This window comes from Lepisosteus oculatus, chromosome 7 (genome assembly GCF_040954835.1).
Source record: "Lepisosteus oculatus isolate fLepOcu1 chromosome 7, fLepOcu1.hap2, whole genome shotgun sequence".
NCBI lineage: Eukaryota > Metazoa > Chordata > Actinopteri > Semionotiformes > Lepisosteidae > Lepisosteus > Lepisosteus oculatus.
Genome location: NC_090702.1, coordinates 31,697,807 through 31,712,587, shown reverse-complemented (window position 1 = coordinate 31,712,587; position 14,781 = coordinate 31,697,807). Strand labels below are relative to the sequence as shown.

The following is a 14,781-nucleotide window of genomic DNA, read 5'->3' as shown; positions in this document are numbered from 1 at the left end:
TCAGAACCCCAGCCTGCACTGACATGGGCCTGGTGAGTGATAGTAAGTTCAAAGACAGTGAACTAGCTATCCCAGTGCTGGGGCAGCTCCCTGAACCCCTAGCGAGGGAAGGGGGGAGTGAGCAGGTGTCCTACACCCACGCCCAGCGAACGATTGTAAACATGCCGATAGAGGGATTCCTCAATCAGGAAGTGTGCAGGGTGGAACTGAACAGTGAGAACGGGGTAACAATCCCAGATCACTCAGGTGCTCCAGATGACCACTCAGCCGAGGGTCAGGCATGCTCCACCGCTGCACCGCCCCCTGCAGGGTTCCTAGAGCACAGGCATGAACAAATCGAAAAAGCAGATGCCCTGGAAACGGAGGAGCAGCATCAGCCGCTGCGTCAGATCTCCCCAGATTCCCAGGATGTTGGTGCCCAAGATGCCACAGGGCATACTGAGAAAGACACCATGTACATGCTGCGCCAGCTTAGAAAGGCAACAGTCACTCAGAAGGAGATGACTGGGATCAGCCACCCGAAAAGACTTTTGGGAGGACTGATTGCTGCCACCACTGTTGTGCATTTGCTATTTCTGGTAGGTTTGTGTGCTACTGGCACTCTCACCCTGACTGCCCCAAGAAGGCAGGTGTCAGAGATGCCAGAGGGTAGTGACAGACTGTATCGACAGCAGCAAAAGTTGGAAAGCTTAGGGAAAACCCTACAGGCAACTTCCTATGCAACAGGGTTAAACCTTATTCCCCAAACAGTGGACATGATTGCCGGTGTTATACAGTGGGTTTATGCTTGTGTGCAACAGGCCAGAATGTTGACACAAGACCTGTTAAGGGAGTTTAGTGCCACTGTAGCCAGTCTAACCACGGCACAAATCCCAACCCACTTGATTCCACTCTTCTCAGTAGAGGAGTGCGTGACATTAACCCCATCGCTCATAGCTCACCCAGAAGGCAAACCAAGATTGAATTCGGTTCCAAATCTTGAGATGGGTATGGCTACCAAAGCTATCCATTGGCTGTGTCTAAACGATTCACCAATGAAGGGTGTAAAGCTACTAATGAGCAGAGGGAGGTTAATGAACCCCACGAAGAGCAGGTGGGAAGTAAATGGCTGGTCAGCACACCACATTTAACTGACACTGTGACTTGTGACAAGTATGATACAGCTACCACAATGCAGCTATCTAACCAATAGTTTTCCTGTAAGTTCCCGAGGAGGCCATAGTACAGCATGGTAACTTAACACTGTACGGTCTGGAACCAGACAACATAAGACCAAACTTGAGGTCATGGATGCCTTCAGGTGCCACACTATTGAATTGGATAGAAATCCAAGAAACAATAAGCCCTGAAGAGGTACAGGTAGTTTAGTTTGCTTTAATGGAACAAACCTCCAAACCACCCTAGCAGATACCCAACACAGGTGTTGTGGTTTATCGGGGGCTGGGAACAGGAACTGTTGTTATTGTAACACTACTGCCAGGTAGCTGGATCATGACTGACAGTGTACTCTGAATGATGTACTCTCACATCAAGATGTACTCTGGGTAGCATGAATGAGTCAAAGGTAGCATGTCAAAAGAAAGGAAGTGACTTCTCCCCAAATATCTACCACAGAGGTATCAGATATTGACAGTGAACTTCCTGATGTGTAATTCCTAGACTGAGATAGTGTCTCCTACCGTGTTTATACATACTCCAGATGTTATTCATCCTGTTTGTATCCAATGCTGGTTCCGGTATGAATTCTCGAGGAGTAATGTGGACATTTAAGGTTAATGTTCTAATGGCAAGGGACATCACTTAACTCTGTTTTGTTTTGAAGGCAACAATGCCTCGGGACCTCGTGGCCTTCAAAAAGGGGGGATATGTAGCGGCGAGGCTTAATAATAAGGCAGAATTAAGTGTTTCTGAGCTTTCCCAAATTAGGCCTCATTTCTCTGTTCATCTCTGTGGTGCAGCCACAGAGAAACCATTCATGCAAGGTGATTTAAGGTCCAAGGACAGCTCCCAAAGGGGGATGCACTTAGCTAAGCCTGGCTATCATGATCAATGGTCACCCATTGGCGCCTATCTGTTTAGGGAGTGCGAGTTGGACATCTGGACTGCATTACTAAGTGTCAGGCTTAAGTGACTCATATCTCACCTTGATCAACCAATCAGGGACTGGTAGGGCCGAGTAACCCACGTGGGACTCTGATGCCCATGGAACTTTCAGCCAATCAATGAGCTGAAGTTCCTCCAGGTAAAAACAGGCAACACAGAGAGCCTGAGAGATTCAGACAAGATTCAGATTCAGATTCAGATTCAACAATTCTAAAGGGAATTCAAAGGAGAATTCCAGGGCAGGACGGCCCAGGAGCAGAAGGCTCCCAAGGGCAGGACATTCTCGCAGCGCGCCTCCTGACCATCCTGAGACTCAGCCCGGACAACCACGGAACGGCCAGTGTGTCCGAGTGCCAGAACTTTCCTTTGTTCTAAGAGTCTAGAGTGGAGGTTGCCAGAGAGTAACCAGCAGCAGGCCTCGTGAACAGGTCGGAACTGTGGACAGCTGAATCACTATTCAGAACTAGCTCTTCATCATAAACGAACTAGTCCTCTTCCTGACTTGCTGGGACCCACAGTCATCTTTTCTCCTGTGCACAAACTTTGCTAGTTAAAGCCAACAGTGAGCATCAGCAGCGCACCGTCGCAAGCCGCACATCACAGCCTGGCACGGAGCCAGAGAGCGCGGATTGGACAGCAACAGCCTGCAACTGTTTCTTTGTGCCCGCAGGAGATCTGAATCCCCAAAGATTGGATGAGTATTCAACTTCAATGCATTACAGCTCGAGAATTCAATTGTTATCCCAACCAGTTGATATCAATTTAATTCCTAAGAGTTATGTACTTGTTTGAGTATCTAATGTAGAAGTTGTAACCAAGTTCACTTTACGAAACGGTCTTAATGAATGATATACTGAACGTATGTCCTCTTGATGTGTAACTCTTTGTAACTGACCGAATATACCTTTTGTATTCTGATAACCCTCTCGATAAGATCTGTTAGGTTTATATGCATATTCTATGTATTAATAAATGTATCCTCGTGTATTAGTACCTGTGTGTGCGCGTTGTTTGAGTTATATCGCATGGTTGGATTCTAAAGCCACCAAAAGAATCAACTTTGTGATTTACTGCTACAATTAATAATTGTCTCAGTAAATGCCCAAACCCTACAGAACTGGTGCCTTCAGAGAGCCACTATGATTACATATTTGGCGTCCCTGAACCGGTTTTCTCTACACATCTTTGCAGAATTGTATACTGTAATTTAGAATGGAATATTCTAGTCTGTTAACTGTCTAAACAACTACATTTTTATTTACAGTTTTTAAAGACCTATGAAGGAAAACATTTCTTTTTTACTCATGATTCAGATTCAAGTCATTAGATAACATCAAGAAATACAATGTTAGATCAGTATTAAAAAATCATAAGAATACTGTCCTTAGATTTATTCTATACTATTATTCTATATCATTTTCAGTAATATTTTGACAGAATGTTTACTGTTACCCATCTCTCCATTATCAATCCAAGTGGGGGTCATGACAAAGAAATATTTTGAATAGCGTAGGGTGTAAGATTGAACACATGGCTGCTCTTTGGCAGGGTGATACACCATGCCATCATAGTGCCTCAGAAAAAAAGAAACATTTAAACTAGCCTATCAACACCAGCTAGCATGTCTTTAGGAGGTTGGAAGAAAACCAAGCAGTCATTAAAACATCACATGTATATCCACAATTCAACAAAAATAACCAAAGACAGAATTGAACCCAGCAACCTGGAGTGCTGAGGCAGTTCTGTAGCTTCAACAGCTCATAACAGTGAAAATGGGAATGGTGGAAGTGGTGTGTGTTTCATATGGATTTACAAATGTTTGATATGAACCAAATATCTGCATTTAATAAATTCTAAAAGTATTCCTTGGTCCCATTGCTAAGAGAATGCCAAAATAGTAAAAATGATTGTGAACACAGCTTTCTGTCATACTGGCTCTCATAAAAATAAGAAGGGATGATAACATACAGTATATACAAAAAACAGAAGAATAAAATTAAAAGAGTTTATCACACACCAAGGAAAAATTATTCTTAAAATTATATTAAAAATAGTAACTATAGTATAATAGTAAAAATTGTAAGTATTGTATAGTGTATAAGGAAGTGGTAGTATAATAATGACAGCTATGTAGTTCTTCTGGTTTAGAGGGACATTGTCTAGCATGCAAAACCGACTGTAAATGCATGGAAATAAATTTATTTTCCCGGCTTAATTTTCTGTTTAATATTGCTCATTCTACTATAGCTTGCTCTTAATCATAATATATTAAAACATGGAAATGTTTTTGTTAGATTTTTTTATCTAAAAAAAGAGAGAAAAGCACCAATACTTAATGCATAATATTATAAAACAAATACCTTTATGAAATTCTTCTGGTCTTCCAAATTCAAGATGAAGAAATAATGGATATAAATACATCGATTTGTTTTCTGTGTTGCATTCTGCATTTTTTTCTACATTGGAAATCAATTTTGTTTTATGTGTTACAGTCTTCAAGGGGAAAAAAGCAAAACAAATGGCATCTTAAAACAGACTGCTGTCCCTATAAAATACATAGGAATTCACTGAATGGTTCACCAGTTACCAGCATGAATGTGAAACATTTACACCTGAAATATTTTAGCCCATGTCCTGCAATGGTTGTGCCCTGCCTTGTGCAAGCAGGAGCCTATCCTTGGTGAGCTGCAAGCACAAGGCTGGATATACCATGGACTGGACTCCTGTCCATCGCAGGGCAGATACAGACATAAACACACTCACACCAGGAGGAAACCCTTTCAAACACAAGCAGAACATACACACTACACCCAGATAGCACCCAAAGTCTGGATCTAAATGTAGGTCCCCAGCAGTACAAGGCAACAAAGCTAACCACTGTACCACTGTGCAGCCCTAAACCATTATATGTTATCTTTAAAATATTTTGACATAAGTAATTTGATGTTTATGAAAACAACAGTATGCCAATTTGTTGCTATGTTGTTATCTGTAATCAGTCCATTGTTAGGTAGGAACTAAAATTATGCTGATGAATGCTGTATAGAACAATGTTGCCATTTATGCAACCACTGAAAATTGTTATACATCAAGATCTGTTTGTGAATTTCTGTGCTGTATATTCCCTCAAATTCTGTTAACTTAACTTTCTTTTTGTTTATCATTGCAATTTGATGCATGTGATAATTTTTACTATAAGCATAAAACACATTTTAAGGCATCTTTTCTATCAAAACACTTTTACCTCTATTACTGGATATCATACCTTACAGTATATCGCAAGTATTGTAGCATTCTACAGTTTAATCCTCTAAGTTACAGCACTTGCAATGGCCAGGAGGCAATCCATTACGCAAGTCCCTGTAGATGTGGTCTGCTTAAGGTTTTATGTGGTGTAACTGTGCTGTAACTGGTGTAAAACTATTGCACATTGTACTCTGATCTTTGGACAGTAGGTTGTGCAAAGCTGCAGTTTTCAGCACACTGGTTGGGTTATATTGGGGACACATACTGTGCCTTGCAAATGTTTTCAGACCCTTCCTAGGGTGTCCTGTAGAAATGCGAGAAGTCACGGTACAGTTCAGCGTTTAAGTTTAAATTTGTATCAGAAAAGCCTAAATTAATTTCTGTTTGCCACAGCAAAGGGTATGGATACTTATAATGATTGTGCCTTTTCAATTTTTCATTTATATTATTTATTTCCTCTTTTGTTTAAAGCAACAAAATGGGAAAATCAAGCAAGTGTTTGAATACTTTTACAAAGCACTGTACTGGAACACACTGTCCATGCGTGTGACTGTGCCTCAATTTTCATTTTAAGGAAATAATTCAGAGTGCTGTTTGTATATCCTTTGTTTGTCAGCTATAATAATATAAACTTAATTTCAAATTACCGTATGTGGAGATACAATCAACATTAAAATGCAGTATATTTTAATTGCTCTTGTTTTATACCTTTATAGAGGTAGTGAACCATGGCTCAACTGAAAAAGGCTATTTGTCACATTCTTAAAATGCTTTGTGTGCAAACTGCAATCAACAGTTTTGAAAACTAATTTTAAAGCATATTCTTGCATCAGTAACTAATGTTAATTGAAATTGCATTCATATTTTGCTTCTGAATATTCACTTAAGTCATGTTGGCAGTGATAGTAAATTATTGCATGTGATGCATTATTGGTATCACTTCAGAATGATAGTCACTTTTTTTACTTAGAGAGTGATGTGTAAATCTTGAATCTTCCACTTTCTCACCAATTGTACATTGCTTTTCAGGTGTCTCTTGGACTTGTTCATGCCAGAGCTTCCCACATTATATGGCCTCCTAACCGGTGGCAGAAAATCCAAACATGTCTTCCTGCCGATCGCACACCTGTGTTAAGCTGGAATGAAGCATCGAGAGATGACAACGATGAATGAAAAAACTGAAGAAAACTGTTCATTTAAAAAGATGTGTACCCAATTATAACCAGTTTGTCTTAATTTTGCTTTGTGTCTGTAGTTACAATTTTCCACAATTAGAGTACTGTATCTGTACGTCTATAGTAGTTTGTATGGTACATAGGTGCTTTTCTGAGTCATCTTTTTTTTTTAAATAATAAAAATAAAATATACTCAATATATTTTGTCAAGTGTGTGTATCTCAATTTCTGATCACTTTACTATGTTAAAACAAAATGATCATATAATTGTTACTTTAATCAGAAAAACTTGGTAAAGTAACTCAAAAGTAATTGCATACATGACTGTGAATGGCTGTTGCCAATTAAATGTGCACTAAGTATGCAGCAGCCAAGAGGTTTTTTTATGTTTTACATAAAGCCACATTGTAATAGAACACAATTGCATACATACAGAACACACAGAACAGAGCATAAAAACTGTATTAAACATTCATTAATTATCTTTAATTTAAATGAGTGAACTATAGCATTATCAGGGCAAGTGATGCCTATGTGACAAGTTCAACTCTTCCCCAGCAAGGATTCAACCACAGATGTTCACAAATCTGGTTTCAGAGCTATACAAAACCACTCTCTAAGCAGGGCAGAATTCCTCAGTGCCAAAGTCACCCAGTGTGGGAGAATTGAGTACTAGGGAGGTAACATGAAAGTGACATTGTTTTGTACTCCTGTTATACCTAGGTAAGCCTACTCATATACTGTATGCAATAAATAACTTTCTAAACAGCAGTACAGTAATATTATATTTCAGTATCTTTGAGGCTCAGTAAAACAATGTTTTGTTACCTTTTTTTCATGTTGTGATTACTCCTATGATACCAGATGTTTAGTAATGCAATTTGTAATTTATCCGTCCATATACTAAGTTCTGCCACCTCTTGTTATTTGTCTGTCTAATACAATAAAACATTAACACTCATGCTAAAACCATCAGTATCATATTTTCTGATATTTTATGTATCATATTAGAAAATTAGAAATAAAGAGATTGAATGTTATCTCTGCACAGAGGGCAACATAGGTATAATAATAATAATAATTAGCACTTTTCTGGACACTCCACTCAAAGCGCTTTACAGGTAATGGGGACTCCCCTCCACCACCGGGCAGCATCCACCTAGATGATGCAACAGCAGCCATAGCGCACAAGAATGCTCACAACACATCAGCTATCAGAGTAATGAAGCCAATTCATAGAGCCATGATTGGTATGGGCCAATTTGGTCAGGACGCCAGGGTTACACCCCTACTCTTTTCGAGAAACACCCTGGGATTTTTAATGACCACAGATAGATAGTTTTCCGTCTTATCTGAAGGACGGCACCTGTTTACAGTATAGTGTCCCCGTCGCTATACTGGGGCATTAGGACCCACATAGACTGCAGGGTGAGCGCCCCCTGCTGGCCCCACTAACACCTCTTCCAGCAGCAACCTTAGATTTTCCTAGGGGGTCTCCCATCCAGGTACTGACCAGGCTCACACCTGCTTAGCTTCAGTGGGTTGCCAGTTGTGAGTTGCAGGGTGATATGGCTGCTGGTATGTTCTACAAATCACAGCAGTAATTGCTTTTTGTGCAGTAAGACAAAGTTATATGAAAGATACACTAGTTGTAAGGTCAGGCCAATCTTACAAAAATGTTTAAATCACTGCTTGAGTTTGTAGAGATAACTGAGCCCTAGGGAGATAGTTACTTTCTAGGACGAGATGGTTGATATGTTCTTGTCTAATCTAAATATTAACAGTTATATAGCTCGTGGACTGTGATTAGAGCTGTCTGGCTTTACTTGGCACAGACACAGCAAACTCATGCTACTGCATTAAGTATAAAAGCCCCCAATAGATTTGACCTAGTTAGTTAAGGAAGACTTGTGCTTAGACCAGATTTGTGGAAAAATGGAGTATGTAATATAATAGTATATAACAATAAAGAGTGTACTTTGATTTAGAGTTCAAATAGTGGTTAGCATTTAAAGTAACCATTAAAAATAAAATGTATCTTTTGTGTGTAGCTTTTCTAAAAACATCGATAACATCAATGTGTTTCAGGAGTTTTACCTTTAATTTGTATAGATATAAAGGACGTTATCTCATAAGTGTGCTGACATCAGTTTTTTTATTATACTAGAAAATCCATATCCATAGAGGGAGTGTGCATTGCGAGATAAATCATGCTAAGGCATGTATCTGAGGTATTGCTTGAATTTGAGAATAATAACATTTTAAAAACAATTACTGTGCAATTATTCCAGGAAAGTAATCAAAACAACATACTGTATAGTATTTAATATTGAGATATATTCAGATGTCTTCCCTGATCTAGTGTACAGCTTTCTTAGTAAAATCACAATATATTGGTCTGCCACTGTAAAGTATTACTAAAGAGATACAGTAAGTTATCCAGACGTAAAGATATTATTTGAAATTACGATGCCCAAGACTGAATGTTTTTACACAACTATTATCTATATTAAATCTGTAAAATATTTCCTTGCTAAATGTTTAGTAGAATGTATTAAGTGTATTTGTCATCTGTGGTGCACAATGACAAAGTTTTGATGAATGTGTATTTGAAAGTTATTTGAAACCTGGAAAAATGAGTGGTATTTCAGATGCTCATTGTCCTTGAGAATGTGATATTATATGACCTTGGTGTCATATTGTCAATGAAAAGAGAGAGGGACATGCTGTGGCCATGGCTACAGAACGGCCACCTGCTGTTCCAATTTTGATTCAGTGCTCAACTGAAAATATTATGTACAGCACAACTGATGTGTTGATAATAATTAAACAAATCCTAGGCTCTCCCAAAAGTTGTGAGATTGTATACTCTATCATCACTTAAATGTACTAATATTTATATATATATAAAAGAATATATACTCTAGATTAATGGATTAAAAAAAAATGATTTTTGTAGGCTACTATATACTGCTACCAACTTCCTCCTATCTTGAGGAGCTCCTTTTCCAAGTAAAACTCCTCCCTCAAGAATATTCCACTTTAAAGAAAAATAAATTCTACAAAATAATTATCAGAATTCTGAGTATTCTGATATGATATTTTGTTTTATTTTGCTTTTTTGGTTGTGAGAGAATGGAAAGTTTCCCTCACCGGATCAATAAAGTATCTATCTCTCTATAAAGCTACCCACCCATGTTGTTGAAACCAATACCCTGGAATAGTTAAAAAAATGACTAGATTCAATCCTCAGATCAAATATCAAATGGTCTTCTTATTTGTACATTTTCTTAAATTCTTTTATCTGCAAGTCTTTATTGTCATTAAATTGAGCAAAAGATTGAGATGTTTTACTCACTTTAAGTGACAACATAAAATTCCAAAAGATTAGACTGAAGTTAATAGTTCTATGTGCAGGGTGAGCATAGTTCAACAACCATTTTAAATTAATTCTAGTTTGTTATGAACAAGTCAATTTTCAAGTAACAATCATGAGCACACCGAACACAAAACAAATGGATGTCTGACTCTGGTGCCTGGATGTCTGGCAGAGCCATAGTCATATCTATATGATGGTCTTAAAGTCACAGGTTGTGATAAATCATTCAAAAAGATGAACAAACGTTCTTCTAGGGCATGGAGACTCAGTGACAATTACCAACCATATTTTCCCAGTTAAAAACTGCTTCACACCACTTTTAACTCTGCTTCTTTCCAGTGAACCAATTTGGCTGACTTAGAACAGATCCACATCACTGTCACAATGTTCGTCTAATCCTTGGGAATTAAACTTTTTTCCTGAAGCTCCGAGTAAGACAGTGAGCCTGTATGTAACGACAGAATTCTGGAAGCCTGCAGCCAGAACCTCGTGCCAGCTAGCTACTGCTGTATATCCATTTGATCACCTTTCAGTCCTTTCAATCTGATTGATTGGACTTTTGTTGAAACTCCTGAATATCATGTTATTCAGCAGTAGTCACTATGCCGGGAGCAAACCACATTTTTCTTCCATGTTGTGTGACTCAACAAGCAATCACCACCCTGTGCACAGACATTGTCCCAGTTCAACTCAATAGTAACCTGAGATACCAGTGGAGAGAACCCACTGTCAGCAAGAGGCTACGACATGATCCCTGGGCCCTCTCTCCCTGATATCTCGAACCACATCAGGACTGGAGTGTCGACAAGCTAGCAGAGCATGGATTTGACAACTTGTGACGAATCCCATTTGCCAGTTTAAAATTCCAAAGTTCAAAATCATATTCTACACTGACAGGCTACAATGAACATTTTTAGTAAAAAGTTAAAGCCAACTTTATTGCTAGATCAACCCTTTGGGCTGTTAGGATTTTTTTGCAGTGAGCTACAAAATAACAGATACAAAATATGATACAATGCTGCATTACTGTGAAGTCAGAACTCTATTCATTCTGTTGTGGAATACTACCATAGCTGTTTGGAATACCATAATGTCTTGAAAGGACAAGGCCGTGAGGTCTCCTGATTCAAGTATACAAAATCCTTAAAGGTCATTACAAGTCAGCTTAATGGACTACTTCACAATCAGCATTGAAACACAAACATGAACTGAAATCTGTGGAGAAGTGCATTTAAAACTCTTTATAAACTTTATATAAGATTTTTTTCTGTTAATCTATCTGTTTACTCATTCTGCATATGTTTGCTACATGCACTGATGTTTGTTAATCAACACAAAAGCTTTATTTGTTACTAAAGAGAGCTTACCTCCACTACTTTTGAATCTATCTGAGGATAATCTAGCATCCTGCATACAAAAGGAACAAAAGTTTTAGTCTCTTGATAAAAGTCATTTTCACTAGGATTAAAATTGAACAGAATAATTCAGTTCATCATCTGTGCCCAATTAACTCTCACAATAATGAGGTTATTTAGTGCTTATGCAACAAAGTCACTCAAGTATATCACAATCAGTCATGAATGAGCAAATTAATGAAAATGATGCCAGAAACTTTTAATCAATATAAAAAATCATATACTTTATTTTTCAAAAAACGTAAAGCATTAATGGTGAGATAATTATTTTGCTCCTCAGTGTATGTATAATTTCTAAACTGACTGATGATCTGAATGATCTTAGAGGATGAGATAATCAAGTTTCTTTTTTAAATATTTACAAGAATGGGAAAGGACATGAAAAGCTTACCTCTCGTGTTAAGCCTCTTTCCTTAACATATTCTAAATTAATTTTGCAAGTTATTCAAATTTGTGTTTAAGCTAAAGCAATTATTTGTGTTAAATATTATTATTTTGGAAGCATAGAACAGAATAGTAAATACCCTGTAATATTTCTGTATAGGAGTACAAATACCTTCAATTAGACAGATACGTGAAACGCAGAGAAGGTAAACCTTCATGTACAGAAGAGACAATTAGTTCTATTGTGCAGAAAATTAAAACAGGATTTTCTACATTCCTTTGGGCACCAGGAATCAAAGTTACTTAGGAACAAGTAAAGGTTTATTCCATGCTGAAAAGAAGAAAAGAAACTGCATTTCAACTGTGGAGCCTTCTTCAGTCTCCTACAAAGATACTTTTTAATAACTAAAATGTCTATTATTTTTGTTATATACCTACTTACAGAAGACAACTGTTTTATTCACATCTCAGCTAGCACCTACAATGACAAAAGTCATAAGGAAATGTAGGTTAACCTCTGACCCACCCACCTTGAATCCATTTAATGTTTTAACACATCTCAAGCTCCATGGCCCTGTGCCGGAGGTTCTGCACTAATTGGTAGAAAGTCACATCCCTCACCAACAGCATTTCATTTCTGCAAGCACACAAGATGCCACAGAGTTTGTCTGTTTACTGGGTGCCACGACAGCACTGAATGACTAATCCCACCCTACTCTTGCCAGCGCTCACTCAGTTCTGGAGAATCTCAGTCACTACTGGTTATTGACATGACCACAGTTCAGACCTGTGATCATAAAGCTCACCTTGCAATCTGACAAGTGCCTTTACCAGTTTAGCCTTAGCCTTTTATCTTGGGTAGATTGAGAAGCACATGTTTGCCAACAGAAAGCAATGCTATTTAAAATGAAAAACTAAATGATGGATTTTTATCATTTAACTGCATCATTACTGTCAGTGTCAAAAGCTGCAACTGACAGTGACACATCTGCTCCCATTTGCAGGATTTACATGACAGAAATGGAATATATAATAGAAGCAATTGCATATCAATGAAATGCTTAAGAAATGTATTCTCCTCACAGGATGTAGAAGGCTAGAAGTAATGCAGTTTAACTCCTCCCAGACTAATCTGGGGGGCCAAGATAAACTAATTTCCAAACTTTACTTTAGTCTTAGCGAATACAATTGCTAATGACGTGTAATGAAAGCCTACTCAAAATCCCAAACCTTGCATCATTCTCAGTTACTGTGGATGGGCCTGACGGTTATTGACATAATGATTCATACTACAGTTTGAGATAATTTTGTGTTCTGAACTGTGGCAAATTCAGCACGTGAAGTGGTAAATAGTGGTCGACATAAGGATTTTTTTTAAATCCCAGACCAAATTCAAGTATGCACAAAATGTTGCCAGCTTAATTTTTAGAGAGTGGCTTGGAAAATGCTAAAGAAATAAGTGTGAAAGTTGCACATTAACATGAAGCAGAAAGCGTTGTATCACAGATAAAATTGTAAGTGCTGATGTTACTGTTAGCATTTTGCAGAATCAGAACCTATGGGGCCAAGCAAGTGATGGTAACCTTCAACCTTATAAGACCAATTCAATGCACAAGGGAACATCTTTTTTAACCTCCCCTCTCCCATCCATAAAATGTATACTTAAAGATACAGTAGTGATTTATTTATTTTACCAAAAAAATTAAGTACAGAAAAGCTCTTTAGATAAATATAGTAATAATGCTACTGGTTTTTTTGCAGCTGCCCATTAGCTATTGTACATGCTTAGTGGTCCATGAATGTAAAATCCACTTAGACTTAACACAAAAGTAACTTGTAGTAAATGACTTGCAATTGAAAATAATTTTAATATTCTTATTTTTAGAGAACCCCATAGCACCTATCACAGAATTTGTTCACAATTACCTTTCAAAATACTCCAAGATCTAAAATCTATACAGTATTTACATGTGTGGCATAAGTAAACTTCAACTATGTCAAGGTGTCCCTGGAGCAGTGAGAGCTGTTGCTGCTGGCTAACCCAGATGTTTTTGATCTTGACAGAACACTGTGGACTGAAGATGGATGTTATTCTGAAAATGACAGAAATGTATAGTACAGCACTCATAGTTATATCACAGCTATGAAGGTGGCTCAGCAAATGATCAGTTTGTCTTCTGCTGGTGTAAAATAACACAAAATTTAAATAGTATGAATGTTGCTTAGCTCAACCCTGTATGTGCTAAACTATAGTGCAGATCTATTAGTTACAGTGAAAAGCATTGAGAAAATGAAGTGAATGTTGTCATTTTTGCTGTGTAGTAATGTAATTTGTATTTCAGATCAAAAGACTAATGAGGCAAAAGTATACATTGTCAGCTTTTGTTTCTGGGTATTTTGCCTACATGTTTAGCCATGTTAGAAAAAAGTTCTGTTGTGTTCAATCTCCCATAAGTAGATTGAGAGCATGAGAGCATAAATATTAGGACTGACAGGTGTTTCTAATTGCTCACATGTTCCATAAAAGAGCTGTGAATGTATGGCCTTGATTCCAGCCTTTGGAGTTTATTTTTGGGATTTTTCTCTTAAATTAGGAGATGTAAACACCAGAAAGTTGTCTATGATGGGAAAGTACGCAATATTAAAGATGAGAGAAAAGCAAATTTAAGATAAATATTTGCCGATATTGGAAAGAGGAAAATAATATGGAATGTCTTTAAAAGGAAAGAAACTAATGGAGGAGCAAGCAATCTGCCAAAGGCCAGGTCATCCAAGAAACACAACAGCAGTTGATGACAGAAAAAAATGCTTCTAAACTCATTGGGCAGAAACACACAGTACAGCAAGACAATGACCTAAAATATACTGTACAGCAAGCAGTTCATCAGGAAAAGAAGTGGAAAGTCAATATTCTATTCTGTATCCTATTGAGTATGTTTTTCACATGTTGGAGAGAAAATTATAATCAGAAAACACCCAAAATAACAATAAAAATAAAGCATGTTGATAGGTTACAGATTTAAAGCAGTAATCACATGTAAGGTGTATGTGACCTTCACACTTCATACTAGTTGAATTT

The 14,781-nt window shown here is 37.7% G+C and overlaps 1 protein-coding gene across 2 annotated transcripts in view; it reads left to right on the top strand.

Moving 5' to 3' along the window:
* Positions 1-6,691, top strand: part of immp2l (inner mitochondrial membrane peptidase subunit 2) — a 447,639-nt gene extending 440,948 nt beyond the window's left edge. For both annotated transcript variants that reach the window (XM_006633412.3, XM_015352689.2), the window contains one exon: positions 6,379-6,691. In XM_006633412.3, coding sequence (XP_006633475.1) covers positions 6,379-6,522 — 144 coding nt within the window. In that variant the 3' untranslated portion in view covers positions 6,523-6,691. The remainder of the gene's footprint in view (positions 1-6,378) is intronic.
* Positions 6,692-14,781: the final 8,090 nt, after the last annotated feature.